This window comes from Rhincodon typus, chromosome 22, assembly GCF_021869965.1.
Source record: "Rhincodon typus isolate 14 chromosome 22, sRhiTyp1.1, whole genome shotgun sequence".
NCBI classification, from domain to species: domain Eukaryota; kingdom Metazoa; phylum Chordata; class Chondrichthyes; order Orectolobiformes; family Rhincodontidae; genus Rhincodon; species Rhincodon typus.
In genome coordinates this window covers 18,012,003-18,036,411 of record NC_063353.1, presented here as the reverse complement: position 1 = coordinate 18,036,411, position 24,409 = coordinate 18,012,003, and the positions used below count along the sequence as shown (strand labels likewise).

General features: G+C 40.9%; 2 protein-coding genes across 2 annotated transcripts in view; both read right to left on the bottom strand.

Annotated features, from left to right (window-relative positions):
* The window catches only part of LOC125485746 (cAMP-dependent protein kinase type II-beta regulatory subunit-like), a 75,181-nt gene extending 51,353 nt beyond the window's left edge, over positions 1-23,828 (bottom strand). Inside the window, exon 1 of the mRNA XM_048610043.1 lies at positions 23,798-23,828. The gene's annotated coding sequence lies outside the window, so the exon portion shown is untranslated. The remainder of the gene's footprint in view (positions 1-23,797) is intronic.
* Positions 19,903-23,796, bottom strand: LOC109915598 (coiled-coil domain-containing protein 71L). Its single transcript, XM_020515253.2, has one exon. It carries the CDS (start codon positions 23,595-23,597, stop codon positions 23,034-23,036), a length of 564 nt encoding a protein of 187 aa, XP_020370842.1. The 5' UTR covers positions 23,598-23,796; the 3' UTR covers positions 19,903-23,033.
* Positions 23,829-24,409: the final 581 nt, after the last annotated feature.

Sequence of the window (24,409 nt, the reverse complement as noted above, 5' to 3'; positions counted from 1 at the left end):
ACTTACAATCCAGACCAGGACTTGATGATAAAGGAAGTTGCATTATTAATGCAACCAAGAAAGTTTCGCATTAACCTGCAAATCCCTCCAATGATGCCAATGCAGGCAGTAAGAGTAAGCGAGATTTCCAGTCAGTCAATGATAGAAAGAAAGTTGGAGCCCCTAGCATCACTATCCATACCTCCAGACTGCAACATATGAAAAAATGCATGTTACCACAGGACTCCACGCGTGAACTCCAACACACTGCCATGTCAATACATGTGACTTCCACCAGGTCACACTGTGCAGGTTTCATATAGCTGACTGCAACACAAACTGGAGAACTTTAGAGTTGGGAAGACCTAGTTGGAAAAGGAAACAGCCTAGTCACCTGCTGCACTTAGTGAATCAAGCCAATTTAATCCAGGGTTACCTCTGGGTGTACAAAATTCAAGAATCAGGCATTAGCAGCAATAGCACAGCATTTACCCCATAATAGTAGTGCTGATAAAAACAGGTCACCATTACTGCCGTACAGACACATGGGAAGTAGAGGAAATTGTAAAATCTATCAAAGCCATGCTTTCAAAAGTGGCTTCCTTTGCTTGCTTACCAAAAGATTAGGTCAGGGTTTAAAATGGACTTGGGCAGTTGATTGCAGTGTTCCAACTTCTAAACGATCACAAAGGTTCAATAGCTGGAACCACAGTATAAAACAAAGAGCATTCTATGTAGCCTATGTAAAATGATGTCAGTATTACTATAATGATATCACCATAATACATATTTATGCTATGGTAAAGATACAGAAGTAGGCAATCATCAGAAATTGTAACATAAGGGCTGTAAATTATAAAGGCAGGCTCCAAAGAAATAGAGCCATTTACTTAAAGTAGCGCAAAGGGGATACGATCAGAGTTTCTAAAATGATGGCTTAGAATCAAAATGAGCTCTACTTGTCAAGGATATGGATTCACTGTCTAAATAACAAAGAGTTAGCTACGGGATAGGAGCATTCCTTTCACAAATAAACATGTACTTGGATGGGATCCACTACAGGCCCTTAAAAAGGGAACTTGAGATTCTCACATGAAGAGGTCATTTCCAGTTCTAGACAGTAAACTGCTGGTTAATTGCTAATTGTGAGAAGTTATCAGGGTACCTGAATTAATTGCAGTACCTTTTGTCACTTTGACTTATTTGGGAGATGTGTGATTAAGCGAGGTCATGTCCGTGGTGTTCATGGTTATACCATGTCTGGATGGGACAGCCTGCTGCTCAATTTTGAGACCAACAGTTTCCAACCTTTGGTGATACTGGAGACATCTTCAGAGTCAGAGTAAGGAGGAGGAATTCTCTCATAGTCAACCCTCTTGCAAGGCCTCTCTTCTTTCATTCACAAACTTCCTGCACACTCTCTCCCATGTCCATGTGCTCCTCTCGTATAATCTCTCTGCTGCTCTCTTCATTCCACTGTAAAATTAAGCCTCACTAGCAAGCACACAAGTAGTTTCCAAAGTCTCGGGTTTTCCAAAATGTGCGTAGTAACATTGAAGTAGCATTGTCTCTCCGACCTCTGCTGTGCTCCATTCAAATTCAACTGATGGTTTGTTTACACCTTTGTTTGCCCTGCGGAACATTAGCCTGGGACTTTGACTACTTTATTCTGATCAGGATTTCAGCTGCTATCAAGTTGCTTTTTGATGCGACACAGTTGCAGTGAAAGCTTCACTTGTACACAGTACGTGTTGGCCACCTCCAAAACAACTTCTGACTCCAGCTATCACCCACCACTTCAAACATGATGTGTCTATACTCACGGAAGAATCTTTGGGCTTGAAATATTTGCTCTGTTTCTCTTTCCACAGATGCTGCCAGACCTACTGAATTTCCCTAGCACTTTCTGTTTTTATTTCAGATTTCCAGCGTCTGCAGTATTTTATTTTTACTTGAAATGGCATACACATCTGTCACATTAAAAATGACTAGAAATATTAGGCCATTTTTAAAGTTTAGATGTATTATAAATTTATATATTGTTGAAGAGGGTGTTCCATGAACTTGCTTCATCAATCAATATGATGAGGGCTTCAACTTCAATTTTCCCCTGTTCTCCATGTCTCAGCTTTATGTACACTGAACAACAGAGCATCCATCACCCTCGAGGGTTTTGTCTTTTCCCAGTAAACAAGAAGTGGCTGTTTTGCACTAAAAATTCTCCAATACGTCGGGGAACATTGACATCCCAATTGAGAGAGAAAGAGTGACGTAAATTAACAGCTCAAATTATCAGTTATACATATATATGTCGTGATGAAGTCTAAGACAGAGTCCATTAAACAGAACCAGTTTGGAGCTACATCATAACGCTACCTTACTCCAGATCTAGTGGAGAATCTTTCAGACCAGTAATTCCTTAGTTAGACCTATATTCCTGGCTCATTATGTAGACCTGCTTCAGGAAAATTTTGAGAACGTTCATGCTTTGTAGAGTCTTCAGTGAGAATCTTCTGTGGGCAGAATCAAAGGGCTACATTTAGGTCTACGTATTTGGTAAGGTCAAAAGTGAGAATATAGAACTTTGCTTCTATTAATTTAGGTAGTGGGATCCCTAATTCAGTTTATTCTACTTGAAACGAGTTAAAATCATAATAATTGCTTCAATGAATAATGCTTTTAAATTGAAAATGTCCCAAGCCACTTCACAGTTGTCTATGGAGAGAAAAATAAAGGCAACTTTTCGAGTCAGTGACTCCGTTCTGATGCAAGGTCAAAGAACTGAAATTCTGACTTCGTTTTTCTCTGTCCGCAGATGCACAACACAAATCCTCAATTTGAAGTTTTAAGGACCAGAAGATGAAATAGGTCAGGACAGGAATGAATTAATTCTACATACAGTTGGATATTGGTAGCAAATTTGGATGTGTTTAAGTGTTTAGTTAAAATAACAAATAAGTATGTCTAGATATTTTTAATCAACATGATCCGACATGTTATTTATATTCATTCATGGGTTGAGGGTGTTTCTGGCTAGGTTAGTATTTATTACCCATCCCTAATTGCTCAGAGAGAGCAATTGGGAGTCTACCACATTGCTGTTGGTCCGGAGTCACATGTGGGCCAGACCAGGTAAGGACAGCAGTTTCCTTCCATAAAGGAACGTTAGTGAACAAGTTGGGTTTTGTCCAACAATGGTTTCATGTTCATTATTAGACTGTTAATTCCAGATTTTTATTCAATTCAAGCTCGCTCCCTCTGCTGTGGTGGGATTCAAGACTGGGTCCTCAGGACAATTTTGCATAAGCTCCTAATGGAGGAATGCACCTGGCTCATGATAGCTTTAATTATCCCAAATTAGTTCATGATAATTGTACCTTTTGTTATTGTGCAATAAACTACTCCTTGTTGTGCAACACAAGTGTCTGTTCATGTTAAGAATCGTTTCTGCTCTATCCTGCACCTCTGTTAATTAGTCAGGCCCTTAGACTGAGCATAGCAACAAGGATAGGGCTCTTGTGGTGCAGTGATAGTACACATATCTCTGAGCCAGGAGGCCTAAATTTAAGTTCCAGCGATGTGTAACAACATCCTTGAACAAGTTGATTAGGAAAATATCTAGAAAAGAGGACTGCAGTCCCACCTATTCATTGATTAAGTGGGTTTGTGGATTTGCAGGCCACTTGTGATTTTTGTGACCTTGAGGAATCTGTGGGCCATATATATTTAGATTGCAATAGATTCTAGACCCCTTTCTGTTGTCTAAGGAACTGCTTCCAAGTTTTTGGTTTCACAATGGCCCTACGTTCCTGTTCTTTCCAAACCTGGTTTGGGAGAGGCAGATAAATTGGAGGATCTCCCCCTGAAAATGCTCCTGACTTAGCCAAGCCAGCTATTAACTGGTCAAGGCAGTGGGTTGTGGAGGGGTTGCCTGCTTCTCCTTCACAGTTACATTGATGCTAAGATGTCTTTGGAGAGGCAGCACACAGTGTCCGCTGTTATGCTTCAGGACTTCTATGACTGGTGGGCGCTGTTGGGGCTGGGTTGCAACATCATCCTCAAAACTAAAATTTAGTACAAATTTTGTAAGTTTCCTTTGTGAGTTTGACCCTTGACACAGTGGGCTACAGGAGCTGTAAATTCCCCAAATTTTAGGTTGGTTAATTGTTTTATGTTAGAAGTAGGATGAAGGAACATTGGTGCCAAAGAACTGCCCGAACAATAAGCCACCCGTGGTTGGTACCAAGATCCCAATACAACAAAGTGATTAATGGTGGACAGATAGAATCTATTTGATGCTTTTTTTGAAGACCAGTGGGTTTTCCACTTTGAGAATGTTACCATTTATCTCACACAATCAATCAGTCAGTCAGCAGCTGAACCAGGAAAAACAACATATGGTCAGCAGCGCTCACGGGAGCAGCTGCAGGTTGAAAGCAGCACTCCAGAAGAAAACCTTCACCTCAGAGCCGGTAAGATGTGCAGCAGAAATAGTTTGGGTTAGGAAACATACCGAAGCTAGCCACACTAGGAAGAGACGGAGGCCTGAGAGAAGAAGACTCTGTGAAATCTAATGGTAACTTCAAAAGTAACATCGGCGATTCCTGAGGAAAATCTACAAAATTATTGCAAAGACCATTGGGGGAGGAAAGGGAGTGATAAGAGAGTGTTACCTCTTAAAACCAGCATCATCACCATTGTGAGTAAGCTCCACAAGGCACAGATACCAGGGGCAGAAAATTATATTATATTGAGGCCAGAGTATTCGAAAATGTGTGGAGTTTATTCACACCAATAAAAGGGCAAATCTACAAGATTTGAAAAAAAAACACTAACAAAATCAGAACTCTACAAGAGATAGTAGGAACTGCAGATGCTGGAGACTCTGAGATAACAAAGTGTGGATCCTTTCTAAAGAAGGGTCTAGGCCCGAAACGTCAGCCTTCCTGCTGCTCTGATGCTGCTTGGCCTGCTGTGTTCACCCAGCTGTACACCTTGTTATCTCAGAACTCTACAAGAATGTTTAGACTTTGATAAGAACAGGGCACCTTGCATTTAAACCAAGATTTTTGTGGAAAGGTTTAGTACGTCTGCAACCAACTAATTTTATTTCAAAAATTGTGCATGGGGTTGTTTTATGTTTTGGCCTTGAAAATTTTGAAAGTCTCCATTTCGAATGGTATGTACAAGAAATACTACAACACATACAGCAAACAAGAATTGAAAATGTACGTGGTTCACAAACAATACAGGCACTTTTGGGCCTGAATAGATGTTTTGGCCTCAACATGCTTGCTGTGGAAGAAGTTTGACTAGCTTCAAGAGAACAAGAGAATTTTTTCAACAAAACGGTCAAGGAGCAACAAGTAGAAGATCTAATTGGACTTCCTACATTTGTGAATGGAACCCAAAGAGAAGAATGAAGACAATGAGGTTAACTAATGTTGCTCTAAGAGAATTGTTTCATACCATCAACAGAAAGCAAATTACAGATTTTACAGAACTGCTCGCAATGAATTTCATTCCTATCCCTACCAATGAACATGCAATTCGTGTCTCTGAAAACAACATTTTCAGTGCCAATGGCAAAGGTGGTGCTGCGAGAGCAGCAATCCTGCAGATAAATGATTATTGTGCAAGATTAAAGCGCATGGGATTGGGGGAAAAGTGTATTGAGATGGGTAGAAAAGTGGTTGGCAGAGAGGAAACAAGGAGTTGGAATTAATGGGTCCTTTTCAAATTGGCAGGCAGTGGGGTGCCACAGGGATCAGTGCTGGGGCCCCAGTTATTCAGAATATATATTAATGAATTGGATGAGGGAACAAAATGTAACATCTCCAAGTTTGCAGATGATACCGAGTTGGGTGGGAGGGTGAACTGTGATGAGGATGCAGAGATCGTTCAGCATGATTTCGACAGGTTGGGTGGAGTGGGCAAATCAATGGCAGATGCAGTATAATTTGGATAAATGTGAGGTTATTCACGTCGGAAGCAAAATCAAGAAGGCAGATTACTACCTGAATGGCTGTAAATTGGGAGAAGGGAGTGTGCGGCGGAACCTGGGCATCCTTGTGTACCAGTCGCTGAAGGTAAGCATGAGGTGCAGCAGGTGGTAAAGGAGGCAAAGAGTATTTTGGCCTTCATTGCGAAAGGTTGAGTGCAGGGGCAGGGATGTGTTGTTGTAGTTACACAGGGCCTTGGTGAGGCCACACCTAGAATACTATGTGCAGTTTTGGTCTCCTTTTCTGAGGAAGGACGCTGTTGCTCTCTAGGGAGTGCAGATATAGCACTTGGACAAATGGGATCAAAGGTTATGGGGAGAAAGCAGGATTAGGCTATTGAGTTGGATGATCAGCCATGATTGTGAAGAATGGCGGAACAGGCGCAAAGGGCCAAATGACTTCCTCCTATTCCTATCTTCTATGTAACTGACTGAGGGTTTGAAAATATCAAAAAGACAAACACTGAGGCCGAATTAAATTGACCAAGTTCATCAGCAGGTTGAAGAAGAGAATTTATGTACTTCAACTCAGATGTATCAGGACAGATTTCCTTGAACTTTTTTTTTCTATTCATTTGTGGGATGTGAGCGTCACTGGCTGGCCAGCATTTCTTGCCCATCCCTAGTTGCCCTTGAGAAGGTGGTGGTGAGCTGCCTTCTTCAATTGCTGCAGTCCTCCTGTTGTGGGTTGACCCACAATGCTATTAGGGAGGGAATTCCAGGATTTTGACCCAGCAACATTGAAGGAACAGCAATATATTTCCAAGTCAGGATGGTGAATGACTTGGAGAGGAACTTAGAGGTGGTGGTGTTCCCATATATCTGCTACCCTTGTCCTTCTAGTTGGAAGTGGTCGTGGGTTTGGAAGGTGCTGTGTGAGGATCTTTGGTGAATTTCTGCAGCCTATCTTGTAGATAGTACACAGTGTTACTACTGAGCGTCGGTAGTGGAGGGAGTGAATGCTTGTGGATGTGATGCCAATCAAGCAGGCTGCTTTTTCCTGGATGGTGTGAAGCTTCTTGAGTGTTGTTGGGGCTGCACTGATCCTGGCAAGTGGGGCGTGCTCCATCACACTCCTGACTTGTGCCTTGTAGATGATGGACAGGCTTTGAGGAGTCAGGAGGTGAACTAAATGAAGATGAGCTGCATACAACTCCAGGGAAGTCAATTCAATGTCCAAAGTTTCAGGACATAATCAAAAAGATGAAATTGCCTGACCTGAACAAACAGGATATGAGAAAAAGAATGCCTGTTCAAATCAAAAGGCAATTTCTTGGTCCAGAAATCCAGGATACTGCAAGAAATAAAATATTTGTTTCAACAGAGCGCCAATTTTCATTACAGAGATTCATGAGTTTAAAGGTCCCGAAGATGATGTCTAGGGATAACTACCTGAGTAAGTAGAGAAGAATTCACTTGCAAAGGGAATTCAGGAGACTATATGTTTTCAAGGTGAGAAAATGGACTAGTGATTAGGTTTTGCAGGAATGACATCCTCTATGATGGACATCCAAGTGATAAAAGATCCTACGGTCGAAAAGATTCACAAATGCACAGAAACAAGTTCAACTGCCCTCAAACCAAAGATCTGCCAATCTTCCAAGTCAGAAGAGAATATGTTCTGGTAGAATTGTGCAACCTCCAGACTACTACATTTGTGAAGTCAGAGACCTGGATGGAGTTAAGGTGATGGTGAATATTAAAATAGTCATATAAGTGAATGTATAAATGTTAACTGTGGGGAAAATGAGAGAGAGGAAATGTATTATCAAGTAATGGTTCTTAAAGAGTTAATGTTGAAGTTCCATTAACTGCTGATGATGTCACACAGTCCTTGGGTAGAGATACAGTTAGCCTTGCGCGAGGTCCTGATGGTGACAAACATGGCATAATGACTCAAAATAGTTGTGCTGGCAGCAGCAACCATAAGACACCAGTGGTTGGTACCCAGAGTTCAATATAACAAGACCACTCTACTTCAATGATGAGTATAGAAGAGCAAGCAGGACATCATGGGTATCCCTAAAAACACAGCGCCAACCTGATGAAGCTATAACACAGAACTATGTTCATGCTAAACAGCAAAAGCAGAATGCTATAGATAGAGCCATGGAATCGCATACCCAATGAATTGAATCAAAATTCTGCAATCCTGTCACATCCTGTCATGAATGGCAAGGGATAATGAAACAACTAAGTAGAGGAGGATTCTCTAAGAACATATTCATCTTCTATGATGATGGATCTCTGCATCTAAATGCAAAAGATCAAAGTGAAGTGTTTGCAAGCATCTTCAGCAGCAAGCTCTGAGCTGATGATTCATCACTGCCTCATCCTGAAGTTGTCAGCAGCACAAATGCCAGTTTTCAGCCCTATTGATTTATTTGTTTTGAAATCAAGAAATGGCTCAGTATACTGTGCACAGCAAAAGCTATGGGCCCCAATAACATTAAGCTGTGAAAATGAAGTCTTCTGCTCAAAATCACCTGCACCTCTATCCCACAATATACAGCGACAACAGGAGTATATACTCAACAATGTGTAACATTGTCAAGGTATGGCCCTGTTGTCAAAAATAGGACAAATCCAGTCTGACTCATTATTATCTGTCCAGACTACTCCCATGCAAAGTAATAGAAGGAGTTGTTGACAGTGATATCAACAGCACCCACACATAATAACTGACTCACTGATGTTCAGTTTCAGATCCTACAGCCTTAGTACAAATATGGACAAAACAGCTAAATTCCAGGTAGAGAGGAGGGTGTGGTTGCCCTTGACATTAAGGTGATATTGAAGAAGCCTTTGCAAAGTTGAAGTCAAAGGAGTTGGGGGAAACAAACTTCAACTGGCTGTGTCAAAGAAAGACAGCTATTGAAGGTCATTCATTTCAGTTCTATGCAGTTAATAAATACACTGCCTTTTTCATCGCCAGGAACACATCAAGTAGTCCAGTTAGGAGCACGTGGAAAACAATGAATTTAGTAACCTTTTCCTCATTCCTTACAATACTGCCAGCAAAGCATATTACAATTTAATGTTCTAATCTGCTATATTTCCAGTTATGCTTAAAATAAATGAACATGGTGCTGAAACAAATCATTTGTTTGGAATGAAGTAAATTTGAACTGAAATGCAGAGCCTACACATTTATAACTACTCTGGATACTATGCAATAGGCAAGAATGGGATCAAACTAGGAAAGGGCCGCAGATAAAATACAAGAGGAAGATGGGTGTGGGCTGTGTCAAAGAATGTGAGGATTTCAAGTTAAAAAAACATACTTAAGTATATTACAGTATTTAAAGAGACTAAAACTTAACTTAAGAGAAGTGACATTTGGTATAAGGTAATTTGAGAACTGTAAAGATCTTGTCTTTTATTTTTCTGTATTTTTGATTGTGGACTGTTTTTCAAAAAACAAGTATTGTGGGAGGGAATGCTGCCTGTTTTAAAAGCAAGTTATTGACACTTTGTATAAGTTCTGTGTATACTTGTTCAAACATGGTTTGCGCGTGTGTGTATGTGTGGATGGGGGTAGTTATTGCAGAAGGTCTGAAGTCTGGGTGTGTATCTGTAGGGAGATTAGGCTGCAAACAAATAGCTGATTGGTCTGTGAAGTAGTGATCAGTTATTGATGACAAAGGCCCCCTGCTTGCCTATAATTATGTGATGCGTTTCCAGGTGGCTGACTGCATGGAAATGATTTTTTGGAGGGTAAGGAGAAGTGAACAGGGTAGCTAAAAACATTTGGACCTCTGGAAAGGGAGGTGCTGTCTTTTCTGCGCAGCAAAATATACTCAAAGCCCAATGAAAGCCAGTTTGCTTTCCCTCTCCAATTCCTGTCAGCTGTGGCTTTTAACCAACAAGTCAGAGACTTTATAAGTTATGAACCAGTCACTTTATGCCTCCTGTAAGCAATTTAAAGAACATGGAGAAATGAGATTGAGGTGCAGCAAGTGCTGGTAAGCCATAACACCACTTTTTTTCTGACTGTTTGTGCATGTGTGTGCGTGCGTGTCTTGTATTCTCCACAATTCTACCGTTACAGCACCAGCACTTTATCCCCAAGGGCAAATGTACGAATTTTAGATTTCTCTCTTGCTTCATTACGTGTTGTGCCATCTTTAAGTGTTAGTTAGCTAATTCGCCTACTCTGTTTAATCTTTCTTTCACCTCATAAATATTCCAACTGTGAGATCTCTGACTTCGGACCTATCAACTATTCCTTCATTAATTTTAAAGGCCAACTTACTTCTTGTGTGAATACCACTTCAAATGGCGTAAACTGAGTTGATTCATTTGGAGCATTTCTAATAGCAAATAATATAAATGGGATATCTTTATCCCAATCATTTGGGTAATCTTGGCAATAAGCCCTCAGCATTGTCTTTAGGGTCTGATGCCACCTTTCCAATGCTCCCTGGGATTCAGGATGGTATGCACTGGATTTAAATTGTTTGATGCCTAAACTATCCATGACCTCCTTAAATAATTTGGCAGTAAAATTAGACCCTTGGTCTGACTGAATCTCCATGGGTAGTCCATAATGGGTAAAGAAAGCAGGCAACTTCTCTACAACCTTTCTCACCTTAACATTCTGTAATGGAATTACCTCTGTAAATCTGGTAGACACATCCATTAGAGTCAGCAAATACTCGTTCCCACTTTTGCTACGGCAAAATTCAACCACATCTTTATGTAATCCAGACCAATAAAAATGCTTCTGTATGTTAGCCTGAGTCTTCCTCATTCCTAGACGACCTCCTACGGGTAATTTCTGTGCTATCCACAATACTTTCCATCTGTATTCTACCAGCAACACAATCTAGTTAACTTCTGCCCATTTCTCATCTGCACTAACCTGCCATGTTCTCCATTTCTGCCTTAAGATTTTATCCTTGAGGTAATAGAATTCTGGAATACACTCCAATTCCTTTTCCAAATAGGCTTTATGATATAAATCCTTTATCGTCTCATCTTTTTGTTGTAATTCCATTAATCATTCAGAACTAAGCACCTCTGCCTGATCTTCTACCTGCTTAGGTTTTTTCTTTACCATCTCAAGAAATAGAGTGTCAGCTAACTGGATCTCAACTCCTTCTTCTTGCTCTTTTCTTTTCCCTTTGTGTTTTAACTTATTGCTGCGGGATCTTGTCACCACGCAGTCTAGAAAAATTCCAGGGTATTTTTCTTTTAACTCCTCAGCTCCCTGGTTTTGTTTTGGCTTTTCCACTACAATGGGCATCACTCACACCTGTGATCCAGCTATATCGTTTCCAAGAATAAATTGTATTCCTGCAAGAGCCAATTATTCCATCACTCCCCCAGTCTTGATTGGACTTTCTAGTCTTATCTTACACAGGGGAACACTACTCCTCTCTCCATTTATTCCGCAGATTATCAATCTCTCGGGCAATATTTCATGAGTGCAAATATTTTCATCTCTTATTATTAGAGATAGATTTGCTCCTGTACCTCTCAATATTTTAACTCCTTTACCTACTCCCCCTGTTGTACCTGAGTAAACCTTACCCACACAGGTGAATTCTTTGAAAAGATCAGGCGCTACCTTACTATCCAGCCCATGACTAGGCTGTGCACTCTCCTGCAGGCCCCTGACTTATCTTATGATTTCCTTCACTACCTCAACTAATCCCACTGATTTAGCCTTTTTTTAAAAACACATCCTTTTCCCAGTGTCGTTCTTAAACCACCAGCACTGTGACTTTGTGTGTCCCTCCTTATTGAAGTGAAAACACCTGAGGTCTTTCACCTCTTTTCCAACCTCTTGGGTTTCTTTTCTCACATGTGGTTAACTGTGTGATCTACTTTTTGTTTTTCATTGAAGGATCTCCTTCTTTCCTAATTTCTATCCCTCATGGAATGAAATTGCTGTCGGAAGCTAGATTTTGATTTATGCACTAATGCGTATTCATCTGCCATCTCTGCAGCTCTTCTCACTGTTTTAACTTCCTGTCCCTCAACATGAAAATGAGTTTTTAAACTCCTCCAGCAGGATAATATCTCTAAGATATTCTTTTCTATCTTTAATGCTCTCATCTATCTATCGAAGTTGCCCTGTTTAATTCTTTCAAACTCAATACAAGTCTGACCTGGTTCCTTTCTTACATTTCTGAACCATTGTCTATATGCTTCTGGTACCAATTTGTAGGCACTCAAAATCGCTTGTTTTACTTCTTCATATTCTCCTGACACCTCCTCTGACAGCGCTGCAAACACCTCATTAGCCCTACCTAAACAACTTGGTCTGAATTAACATTACCCACATAGTCTCTGGCCAGTTCATCTGTTTAGGAAATTTCTCGAAAGAAATGAAAAAGGCTTCTACATCTTTTTCATTGAATTTTGGTAATGTTTGGACATATTTGTATTTATCCCTACCAGGCCTTTGGGTACAATGGGTTTGTTCATCATTGCTATCCTCTTTACTGAGCCGACCTTCTATCTTCGCCTCCATCCTGTTACGTCGACTTCACTGTAAATTGTCAACTTTTGAAGTTCAAACTCTGTCTCTTTCACTCTTTCTTCTCTCTCTTTTTCCTTTCCTTCTGCTAGGGCCTTCCTCTCCTTTTCTTTTTCTTCTGCAAGAACAATTCTTTCCTTTTCTTTGGTGAGGGCTCTTCTTTCCTTTTCTTTTTCTTCAGCCAGGAGTCTTTATTCCCCTTCTTTATCTTCTCATTCCAATGGCCTCATTTACAATTTAATTTTTTCTAACTCCACAGCACTTGACTGTTTGATATACCTAAATGCTTGGCTAACTCGATTACAATTTCAGTTTTCTTATTATCCCTAGTTAAACCCAAGTTTAATCTGTTTGCTAATTCTGCAAGTGTCCTATTCTTCTGTCTTTCTAAGCTTTCTTGGCAAATTTGGGAAGTATCTTCCACCCCCAGAACCTCTTTAGCAATGTTAAAGAGCCATTTCCCCACTTTTGATTTTATCAACATCAAGGAACTGAAATTTAACAGATTTTTCCACTTCTCGCTTAAGTTTTATTTTAAAAGGTCTAAGACACTAATCCCGAAGTCTGTTTAAATCTACTGGGACCTACTGTACCCTAAATTTGTCCAGATTTCTACAAATATTGGACGAGCCCCCAATCTGTTATAAAGCAGAGGTTGACACCCCTCTGAGAACTAGAACCAAAACACCCAAAGTGGAGCACCTCATCCTATAATCTGTAAAAGGGGTGTAAAAGATGGTGTAACCTGCTTTTCAGCAGCTTTTAGTGGTTAAATAAAATAAACCCCTGACACTTTAAAATCAACAAGTAACAACTTATTTATCTAACTCTAACAGTGAACAAATTAACTAAACTATTAACAATCCAAATAAACCCCCTCTAACTACTAACTATTCTGGAATAAAGCAAGATTCTAATGGTATGCAGTTCCAATAAATACAACTCCTACTTATATAAAAAAAATAGAATTTAGTCTCCAACGTGACAGCTAGGTTGCGTGTCTTCCAGAATGTTCTGTGCCTTCTCTGTCAATTCTTCTGTCAGAAAGGCCTTCTCCATCAATTCTTCTGTCAGGAATATTAACTAGCTGTACCTTGGTACTGTGGTTATTTAGATAGTGCTTTCTCTAAGACAGAGGAGGCTATGAGAGGCAGCAATTCTCTCTTGATAGCTGAGGGCCATTAGCTCTGGCAGATAGCAGCTAGCTCTGTGGTTTTGTCCAACTACCCCTTCTTTTATACCCCTTATGACATATCAATATTTCTTACAATAGGATTGGTCCTATGTTATTAAAAACCATCAGATTTAAATTTAGTTGGTTTTTGGTATCTAAGTGCCTGGTTCAAATTGATTGGTTAAATTCAAAAAGCCTGTTGTTTTGGTAAAAACTGCTGCTTGGCCTGCTAAATGTAAGGCCTTTTGATACAAAAGTTTCAATTCTGGAGCTCTCTGTTTCCTTGCCAACTTTCAAGCTGCAGCTCACAGACATCCATTTCAAATCTCTAAGCACAGATAAAGCACATGATCTTTTAAAGGGACCACGCAATACGTTCCCCCTAGCATTTTACAAACACCAAATTCTAACTTCTGCCTTCCAATCCACAAATACTCTACCCAACTTTGCCACAAGAGCCAGCTCCTGGAGTGAACAAAATCTCTGACACTCCTGTGTATATCTATCAGCCAGGGCTCTCTGACTGGACCAGATTAACAGCTCAATCAGGGAACTCATATCTATGATGTCCACCTGGCGGACCTTGTTACAATCACTACATCCCTCCCCTGTTGAATCCAAGGACATAGGCTGGTTCTTTTATTTTGGAGCTCCAGCTGAGGCGTTTTAGCACCAGGTCAGTTTCTTCCAAGTCTGTCTCGGATACAAATGGCAGATAATGCACAGTAGCTCACCTCTTGCACCCAAAGCATCTTGGAAGAAATTCATACTATTTCTTTAGGCCACAAAGACACCGGAGGTGGTATCATCCATCATGTCCATCCAGATTCCGAGTTATCTTCAACACTTAGTGGAGCGGGAGAACCCATGGATTCTGGAACAGTTGGAAAAGCTGTTGAGGAGCCAAGCGCATTTTGCTCCTGCACCATTTTCACCTTTCACGTGGTCCACGTGCTTGTTCAGGACCATCGCACCTGCCCGAACTTTATTCATCACTGGACCTGACCTCGCATCAACCATGTTTCCTACCCATGCAAGTCCATTCCATGGTTCTTACAAGAAACTTTGTCCCCTGAAGTAAGCTGTCTCTCTCGCTTAGCAGAGCCTTGTGTCTGACATTGGCATTCCTGATGCTGTTTCACCCTTTCGGCCCAGATCCGGGAAGGTTAGATTTAACCTGTTGCGGAGTCTTCTCCTCATTAGCAACTCTTCTCAAGCTATCCCTGTAGTTGCATGAGAGGTAGTCCTATAACCAAAGAGGAACTGGGACAGTTTGGTATCTAGTGAAGCTGTCGGTTCTTTCTTTAAGCCTGCCTTCAGAGTTTGGACTGCTCTTTCTGCCAGACTGTTGGATGATGGATGGTATGGAGCCATCCTTATGTAACAAATCCCACTTGACTTTAGGAAATACTCAAATTCCCTGCTGGTATATGATGGCCCATTATCTGTAATCAACATTTCCAGGAGCTTGTGTATTGCAAAAGATGCGTGCAGTTTTTCTCTTGTTGCCTGTGTTTGATGAATGAACTCTATACATGCCCAGCTATTTTGAGTGGCTGTCCACAATGGTTAAGAACATTGAGCCCATGAAAGGACCTGCATAGTTGAAGTGTAACTGAGGCAGGGTTTACCTGGCCATTCCCAAAAATATGGGGGAGCTGCTGGCATGCGAGGCACTGCCCCACCAATGCAGCTATATTTGCATCCAATCCTGGCCACCAGACATAATGTCTCACCAACATTTTCACTTTGAAAACCTCTGGATGATGCTGGGGGAGCTCAGCTAGTATCTGGGAGGACCTTTGGTTGGGACAATCATTCTTGCTCCCCATAATAATATGCCATCCTCTCTGGATATCTCTGGATCCAAAAAGGTTTCAATTCTGGTTGTGATGGCCCTTTAGTTTCCCCCATCACCACCAGGTTTGTTTGTTTTGTCAGGAATGGATCATTCTGCATGCAAAGTCTGATATTGTCAGCTATGACTGGAAGTGTGTCCAAAAAATTTAAAATCATTATAGACTCTACCAATGGTGCATCTGCCAGCAACAGGCGGCTCAGTGCATCTGCATTTGTTACTTGGCCTCCCAGACAGTGTTCCAACTTGTAATTACAGACACTTAGTAATAGAGCTTACCACTGAATTCACCCTGAAGCTATGGGTAGCACTGCCTTGTCCTCTATAAGTAGACCTAGCAGAGGTTTGTGGTCCATTATTATTTATTTCTATAAAGGTATTGCTCAAACTTCCTGACTTGAAATATGACCGCCAAACCTTCCTTCTCTGTCTGGATGTATTTATGCTCTGCATTAGCCAAAGTCCCAGATGCATACCGTACCGGGTGTTGCTCTCCATTGGACCACTTATGAGCTAATATTACCCCGGTGCCATATACAGAGGCATCACATGTCAATACCAGGTCTCACTTTGGATCATTGTGTGCCAACACCACACAGGACAACAGTTGTTTCTTCACTCTCCTGAAAGCAATGGCTTGGCTATGCAACCATTTACAAGGCTGATCCTTTTTTAAGAGTTGATGCAAAGGTGCCAGAATGGAAGCCACGTTATATACGAACTTATCATAATCATTCACCAGCCCAAGGTCAGAACTTAGCTCCTTCAGACATGGGATCTGAGGTTTCTTTGATCACCCTCACTTCATCTTCCAACAGGTGTAACCCAATCTTGTTGACTCTGTAGCCTAGGTAGGTCACTAGAAGTGGTTGAAACACACATTTTTCCCTAAGGCACACACCCACCTGGGAGAAATCTCTGAGGACTATGTCCAAGTTCTCTTAGTGCTCTTTATTGGTCTTTCCTATAATTAGCATGTAATTAGATAAATGGAAACCTGGGTTAGACCTTGAAAAATGTTCTCCATCATCTGCTGAAAAATTGCAAAGCTGACGATAACCCAAATGGTCATCTTGGATATTGGTACAAACCCTTAGGGGTTGTAAGTGTAGCATACTTCTGGGAATCCTCATCTAACCACAACTGCATGCACTCATGGCTCATGTCCAGTTTCATGAAGGACAGCCCTCCTGCCTGCTTTGCATATAAATCCTCAATGCGAGGGATTGGGTGTTTATCTATCTGCAAAAAGCATTTTACCGTTCATTTAAAATCTCCACAAAGGCGAACTGACCCGTTGGTCTTCACAATCAGTCCCACCGGTGCTGCCCATTCCACAAACTGGGCTGATTTGACAATTCCTTCGCTTTCCAGCCTTCTGATTTCAGTCTCTACTTTTGCCTGTAAGGCAAATGGCACTGGTGGGGCCTTGCAGAATCATGGGATTGCTTCCTGGTCAACATGCAAGGTGGCCCCGGCTCCTTTGATAGTCCCTAGACCTTCCCAAAAAACTTCCAGGTATTTTATTAGGACTTCACTCAGGTAGCCATTTTCTAATCAAACAATGTTGAGCCAATCTAGGTGAATCTCTCTCAACCAATTTCACCCCATCAATCTTGGGCCTGAGGTTTTTACTACAATCAGTATTAACTGAACCAGCTGCTTCTCATAAGAGACTGGAATTGAAGTTGTAACCTTAATCCGTAAAGGTTCCCTGGTATACGCTCTTATTCTAGCTAACATCTCACACAAACTTAAGGGTTAACGTCCAGAATGAATTTTGTTAAAGACTGGTTCTGCAATCACTGAAACAGCCACGCTGGTATCGACCTCCATTAGAACCAGATGACCATTTAACCAGATATTTATTTTGATTGGTTCTGATTTGGATGTTGCTAAGCAGATGTAGGTGGATTTTCCATGGTGTGCACTTTCCTGGATATCAACCTAGGAGTTCTTTCACTAAATTTAGGTCTAATGGGGCTCTTTTGCTGTCTTGAGTCTGCATGCTGGCAGCAACTACAATGGTTTGCCTGACTGGATTCTGAAGAAAATTTTAACCACTTGGCCAAGGCTTGGCTTTGTTTTGGGGTTTTTGCTGTGGGCTGACCTCGAGTGCCTCTGTTCAAAATATGTCCTAAGTGAGGCTACACAATTGCTTTCACTCAAGGAACGTTCCCTAAGTTCAGATGGACTGGCGAGGGTGTCCTCTTCAACCGGAATACCCTGCAACTCACATGCTCCACTTGCCACATTTTCCAATGGTAAAGCCAGTTTTGTGCCTGTCAGAAGTCCAGTTAGGTTTCAGCTAGTAGGCGCTTTTGCGTGGTTACATAATTAATCCCATTTACCAAACAGACACTCAGAATCTCATTAAGGGTTAAACCAAAGTCACATGCTTCTGCCAGTCATTTTAACCTAGTCAAAAATCCCAATACAGATTCCTATGGTTTTCAAATTGCTGAGTAAAACCGATAGTGTCTCGGAATTAGAGGAGGCTTGAGGTTGTAATGTTCCTTAACTAAATCTATCAACTCTTAAAAGGTTTGTGTATCTGATGCCTCAGGGAAAGTTAAGCTCCGAATAAGCGAAAATGCTGCGGGTCCGCAAGCTGTCAGGAGAATTACTCGCTGCATCTGCCCTAGTGTCATTTGCCCAGAAAAAATAAAGCATTCTTTCAACAGGCTCGGCCCAGTCTTCAACAACAGGATCAAACAAATCAAGCTTCCCAAATAACAGCATGATGCCAGAAATGCTTACCCAACTCAAAAACAACTGTTGCGAGTAAATTTCTGCAGGAGCATGCTTTTCTCTTGTCATCACTGAAATAACTCCACACAGGCTGGTATCCCATCACCAAGTCACCCTCTATTTACACATGGAGAGTCCTTGACACTGATCCAACTCCCTCAGAGCCAGTGCTCAAATTGAACAGAACCTCTGACACTCCTGTTTATATCTGTCAGCCAGGGCTCCCTGAGTGGACGAGATTAATAGCCCCAGTCAGGGAGCTCATATTCTATGAGGTCCACCTGACTAACCTCGTTCCAATCACTACATTATTCACAAGCATTAAGTTCCTACCCTACTACAGTTGAAATTGGCTTTTTAACCCCTACCTTGTGTTTTTAGGGGTAAAACACAAACTGTGTCTGCATTTTGGGACATAATAAACAAGAGGAGGCTTGCATTAGAGGAGGGAGTTGTTAATCCCTTGTTACCTTTGTAGTCACAAAAGATCACAGTCCGGTCTTTTTGAAGATTCTTTGTCACTTTTCGGTGTTATGCCCCATTAATCTTTCTTGCACAACAGCCATATAATTTAGATCCACATAATTTAGATCCACAACCAAATTTTGCAGTATCATCCCCTTTTTTAAAAAATAAAACTTTTCAAATTAAGGGTTAAAAGCACCTGTAGTGCTTTGGAGTTTTGGCCCATATCACCTTTGGTTTACCTTTGTTGAATTCCCTGACCATCAACATCCTGGGTGTCACCATTAACCAGAAATTTAACAGAACCAACCACATAGGTGCTGTAGCTCCAAAAGCAGATCAGAGTTTCAGCATTCAGCATTGTATAACCTACAACCTTATCACTCGCCAAAGCCCTTCCATCACCATCACATTCAGAATTATGATGAAATACTCTTCACTTTCTTGGATGAGCATCGCTCTAAAAGCACTCAACAAAACCCCAGGATAAAACAGTTCCCTTTTCGGGTACTTCATCCACCAGCTTAAACATTCACTTCTACCATCCCTGATGTTCCAGGGTTGCATTATGCACCATCTGCAACTTGCAATGCAGCAACGTGCCCAGGCTTCTTTGGCACAACCTCTCAAACTCAACTTTGAAGGACAAGTGCCACCAGTGCATGGAACATTACCACCTCCAAATCACTACTAACCTGCCTGGACACATTGCAGGACCTTGATTATCACTAGGTGAAAATTATGGAACTCACTTCCCAAAAGCATTCTAGCAGTACATTCACCACATGTTCTGGCAGCAGTACTTCACCAATTTCTTGGGGGCAAGTTGAGATGGACAATTAATAATGGTCTTGTTACTGATACCCACATTCCAGGAATCAATAAAAACAGTATCACAGACTATCATCTCTGCAGTAAACATTGGAATCACCATCCTGGTTCCTTTATTTGTCAGGTTCATTTGTAAAGAGTTAATGATTAAATATTGAAATGAAGACAATGCTCTGCGCATAATTCCTACTTCAAAAAGAAATTAATTACATTACTTTGCATTATTTGTTTCACAGTTGTGTTCTCTATGGACACACATCACCATGTACTATCTGGGAAGGGACCACATAGTGCAGTTTTTCAATCAGTAGAAAACACATGACAATGCTGAATCACAAAAACAGAACAATTTTCAGTTAAAATAACTGTCCTTTTTATTCAACATTAAAAATTACACCATTTACAAAAATGATACAAGAATTTACAGAAAAAAATCTTTAAGCTATTGAGGTATTAACATAGAAACAAGTAACAGGAAAATATCAATTGGAGGAAAATCCTGGAAACAGAATGAGTATGATCAACACCACTGAAGTATCAATTACCATAGTATCAAAAAGACTGATTGTTCATAATTCAAAAGTTTTGCGTCAATAAATAGCCAAAACCACTTAATACTAACTTTGGAATAGGAATGAAATGTAAAGAAATAAATTGATTCTCAAGCAGTGAAGGAGTCTCTTTGCAGGACTTTTACTTCACCCAGTACTAGGTCAGATCTTGTCTCAATACCAAATTCAGACTGTATTCACACCGTAAGTGCATGACTTCACACAAATGTTACAGGTATAATTCAAATTACCCCAAGTGAATAGGTTATAACTAAAAATTAAATTTATTTTGAATTGACTAGCTTTTCATATACCTTCCTATGAATTTGACCAAGGTATCATTGAGTAATGTCAGCGCCATATCCCTGATTTTGTTCTGTTGGGGTGGGGCAAGGGGGGGGGTGGTTGGAATTGGGTGGTAGAGAAGTGAGAAGGAATGTGTTAAATTCATAATTGTGCTTTCAAAGAACAAGTATTCATGAATAGAAATCCCATTCAAACCATCTATCTTACTATCCTACATACTATTTTTTGAAACACTTCTTAAAACTACCCATTTCAGTACTTCAATTACAACATATTCCAAAGTCTATAAACACAAAGCAAAATTTGTACAAAACTGCCAAAGGTGAGCTCCCTTAATAAAATAGTGAAATGAAGCTTCAATTTCAGAAATTGTTCAGTGAGGGTAGCTTCTATTGCAATTTTAACATTACATTATAGATTGGTGTTTTCCTTATGGATGATAAAATGTTGGCAAACTGTTCTGTTTGGTAGGACCTTGCAGTAATGGAATACAAACCCCACCTGTGTTGTTCATTTTCTGCAATTTTGAAGAGATTATTTGACTAAAATAGAAGTTTAAAAATTGAGGTTTCAATGTTTCTTTACTATTAAGAAAGGCAACTATGGAAAGCTGAATTTCAGTTGTTAATTAGAAATGTAAACTCCACCACAAAACCCATTATTTTTGGAAAGTGCAAACAATATGATGCAATGGAAATTGTACTCTAGTATTCCCATCTTCAGTATCTCTTAGGTGCTCACCAAGTAGTTCTAATGCATGGATTTGCACTCAATCTGTGCACTTAATCATATGAAAACAATCCATATATATTTGCTGAAAAAGATTAGTCAAAAATATACAACCTCTGAATGCTCACCTTATTTCTGCGGTTGCAACATTGAGCTAAAGGTTGATCTTTTGTTCTGATAATTCAAACACATGCTTCCAAAATGGTAAATTAAGCAACCAGTATAGACCAATTTCAAATCAGAACCAACCCAATGCTTTCACCAATCCAGGGCAAGACACTTTGGTTTGTGTACTTGAACAGATTTACTTTGAATCACAACACAGCCTTGCTTTCTTTGAATTCTAACTCCCACTACAGAAACCTACATCCTACCATGAAAACATAGCACATGAATCATCAGGAAAACAAACAATTTTTGAAGTGCATATAAAAGGAATGCAAAAACGCAAGTACATACACATTTTTCCATTTTAATGTTTAATTTGGAATAGATAGCAGGTCCTTGCTAAATCCCAAATTTTATTGTAATTAGATGACACAAGCTGTCATAGTTACTACCAAACACATTTGTCCCACTCTTTTCAAATTGATTGCAGCACAATGACTTTTAAAAATGGAATTCCTGCTCACTCTCCTCTGAACCTCTTCTAAATAATCAGAATCTACGATACCACAATGGTCAAATGGTCTTGGCCAAATTTCTTGCATTCGAGCTCAACTCAAAGCAGTATTTCATCCGCCTCCCACAATTCATTCATGTTGACTCTAACCCAAAACAGCCATTGAAAGGTTCTCAGTGGTTCACACCTACAAACACTGGGGAAAATCCATCTCCACCTTCAACTGATCTATGCTAGCAAACATCACCATTGGGAACTCAGGTTTTACAAATTGAATTGAAACTAGCCAAATTTATTTCACCCTAGAGTCTTACAGCCAAAACAAAATTCCGATCTGGATATTGAACCCCGAGACTCAAAAGTCATCGCTCAATTCATGAAATAGCTTGCAGCAAATGACTGCATTATGACAGCCAGAGATCAGAAGGTACATATCCACAATTGCTACTCTGCAGGTTGGTTATCCACTCAACTGACATTTCTCATGGCTACTGGACGATCAATGTTCTGCGCTAGGTTCAGCTTTCTCTTGCAATCCAAAACAAGTCGTCTGATTAACAGTTGAATTGTTCAAGTTGAACTGGACAGTGCAGTCCAGTTTCAGTCTCAGTGCAGTCTCACCTTGGAACCAGACCTAATCAGCTTTGTCTTTCTTGAAGCCACAAGATTCCATCATAAGCAAAAATGTGAGAATGGTGGGATACCACAAAATATTGTCAACTCACGTGATCACAAATTTGTAAATCTAGTGATCTATAAGCTGCAAGCTCCAGCGATTTGAAATTTATGGATGAACATTCCAAATAGCAAAAGAAAACAGAGACAAAGGAAAAGGTGTAGCTGAATGTTGCAATCGGATCCTCATTGCTAAAATGCTGCAATTTCTCACTAGTCCTGCCCACTTGTGATATTTCAACTTTAATTGCATTCAAAGCTCTGTAAACTGAATATATCCTTGAATCACTATTTATCCTATTAGCTTGCCAAATTGGGTTGCTTGTATACAACACCAATCGCAGAGAAAGAAGGTGGCGAGCTGGAACACAAAAAAAGTGAAATAAGTTTAACAAGTAAACAATAAGTATAGAGTGCTACAGAAAAGGCAAAGGCAGTTAAAAATAATTTAAAACATTTCCCTGAAGCTTACAGTTGTTGAATTCATAAACATGATAAGTCAATATAGGTTCGAAAAACCAATTTCTATCCTGTTTCCCATGTTCTTCAATTATTTATTTATGATCTTTTCTTTAAAAAAAGTGTCCCATCATCCGAAACCTCATCACGGCACTCTCACAGGTCTCAATCTGATCACGGGAGACAAGTTTACTTTAAGAATTTTTTGAGCCCTCTGACGTGCCTTGGAAACACTTTCATCTGAAGATGAATCTTCAACTTTTATGGTTGGGAAGGCGAATGGACGAGAGGCAGTGGTTTTGCTGGACAAGTTGCCTCGCAAAACCCGGCTGACGACCTGGGAAGGTGAGGTCTTTGTCAGGCAGCTTTTGCGTTTCTTGGTGACGGGCTCCCCCGCATTCCTTTGTTTCCTTCGCCGACTCCTGGGCGCCCTCTCGGTGCTGGGTTTGACTTCAGCCGTGGGCTTCGCTTCGGGCACCGCGGAGCGGCACGAAGAATAACCGTACACGTCCTTGCTACGGAGGATGACCGGGGTGAAGCCTTCCTCCCTCATGCTGCACAGGAAGTCCCACAGCTCAATCTCCGAGTTGTGAAAGTCGCTGCACTTGGGCATGAAGATCTTGAGCGCATCCTCCAGCGCCTTTGTTCCCGCGAACACCATCTGTGATCTGGAGTAGACCACCCGCTCCTCGCCAGCGAATACCGCCATGGCCAGGCTTTGCGCGCACACTGTTCCCAATTCCTCCCACCGACACACACACACACCCAGAGCGAGAGAGAGAACCGGGGACTTTGCCAAGGGGAAAAGGGAAGGGCGGGGGGGGGTCAGCTTTCTCCTACCCCGCCTACACACATACCCCCAACATTAGCATTGCCAGCAGCAGCAACAACAAAAAGAACCCCACTTACAATTTTCTCAAGATATCCCTGGGAAAGGAGGAACGGCCTCATCCGCCGCCCCTTTATAAACAGGAGCCCTACCAGTACGTCAGCTCAGTGACTCCACCCAACCCCCGATCAACAAAAACAAGGAGGCCAGCCACTCACAGCGCCTTTGAACAGGAGGACAACTCAGTCCGGAAGCCTGTCTTCAACACTGGCTGATGGGGGACAGCGAGTCAGGCAAACACATGGATCTAGGTTCACCAACAGAAAAAGGACGGAAATATTTAGCTCAGGATCATCTAGAGGTGGGCGGGCAAGCGGGGGGGAGAAACAGAAGCCACTCAGTCAGTCGACGTTTCAGGGCCACTACCTCCCTTTCTCGAATCTCAAATGCTTTCTTTCTAATGCTGGAGCTGGGTTTCTTTTCCAAGTGCAATGTATCAAAACCAAGAAAGTGTTTAAGCTACAGTGTAATTGTCATTGATGGCAACATGAAAGAACTGCTGAAAGTTGGATTGTGATCAAACAACAGTCATCCCAATCATATGGTGAACGAGACTTCGCAGGTTTAATCTCCTCTGTACGCTTGATACTGTATTTGTGTTTTAAACCCTTTCAATTGAACCAATGGGATTT

Bases quoted from the DNA above. Each gene is read 5' to 3' on its own strand.
- LOC109915598 (XM_020515253.2), bottom strand. From the start codon at position 23,597: ATGGCGGTATTCGCTGGCGAGGAGCGGGTGGTCTACTCCAGATCACAG.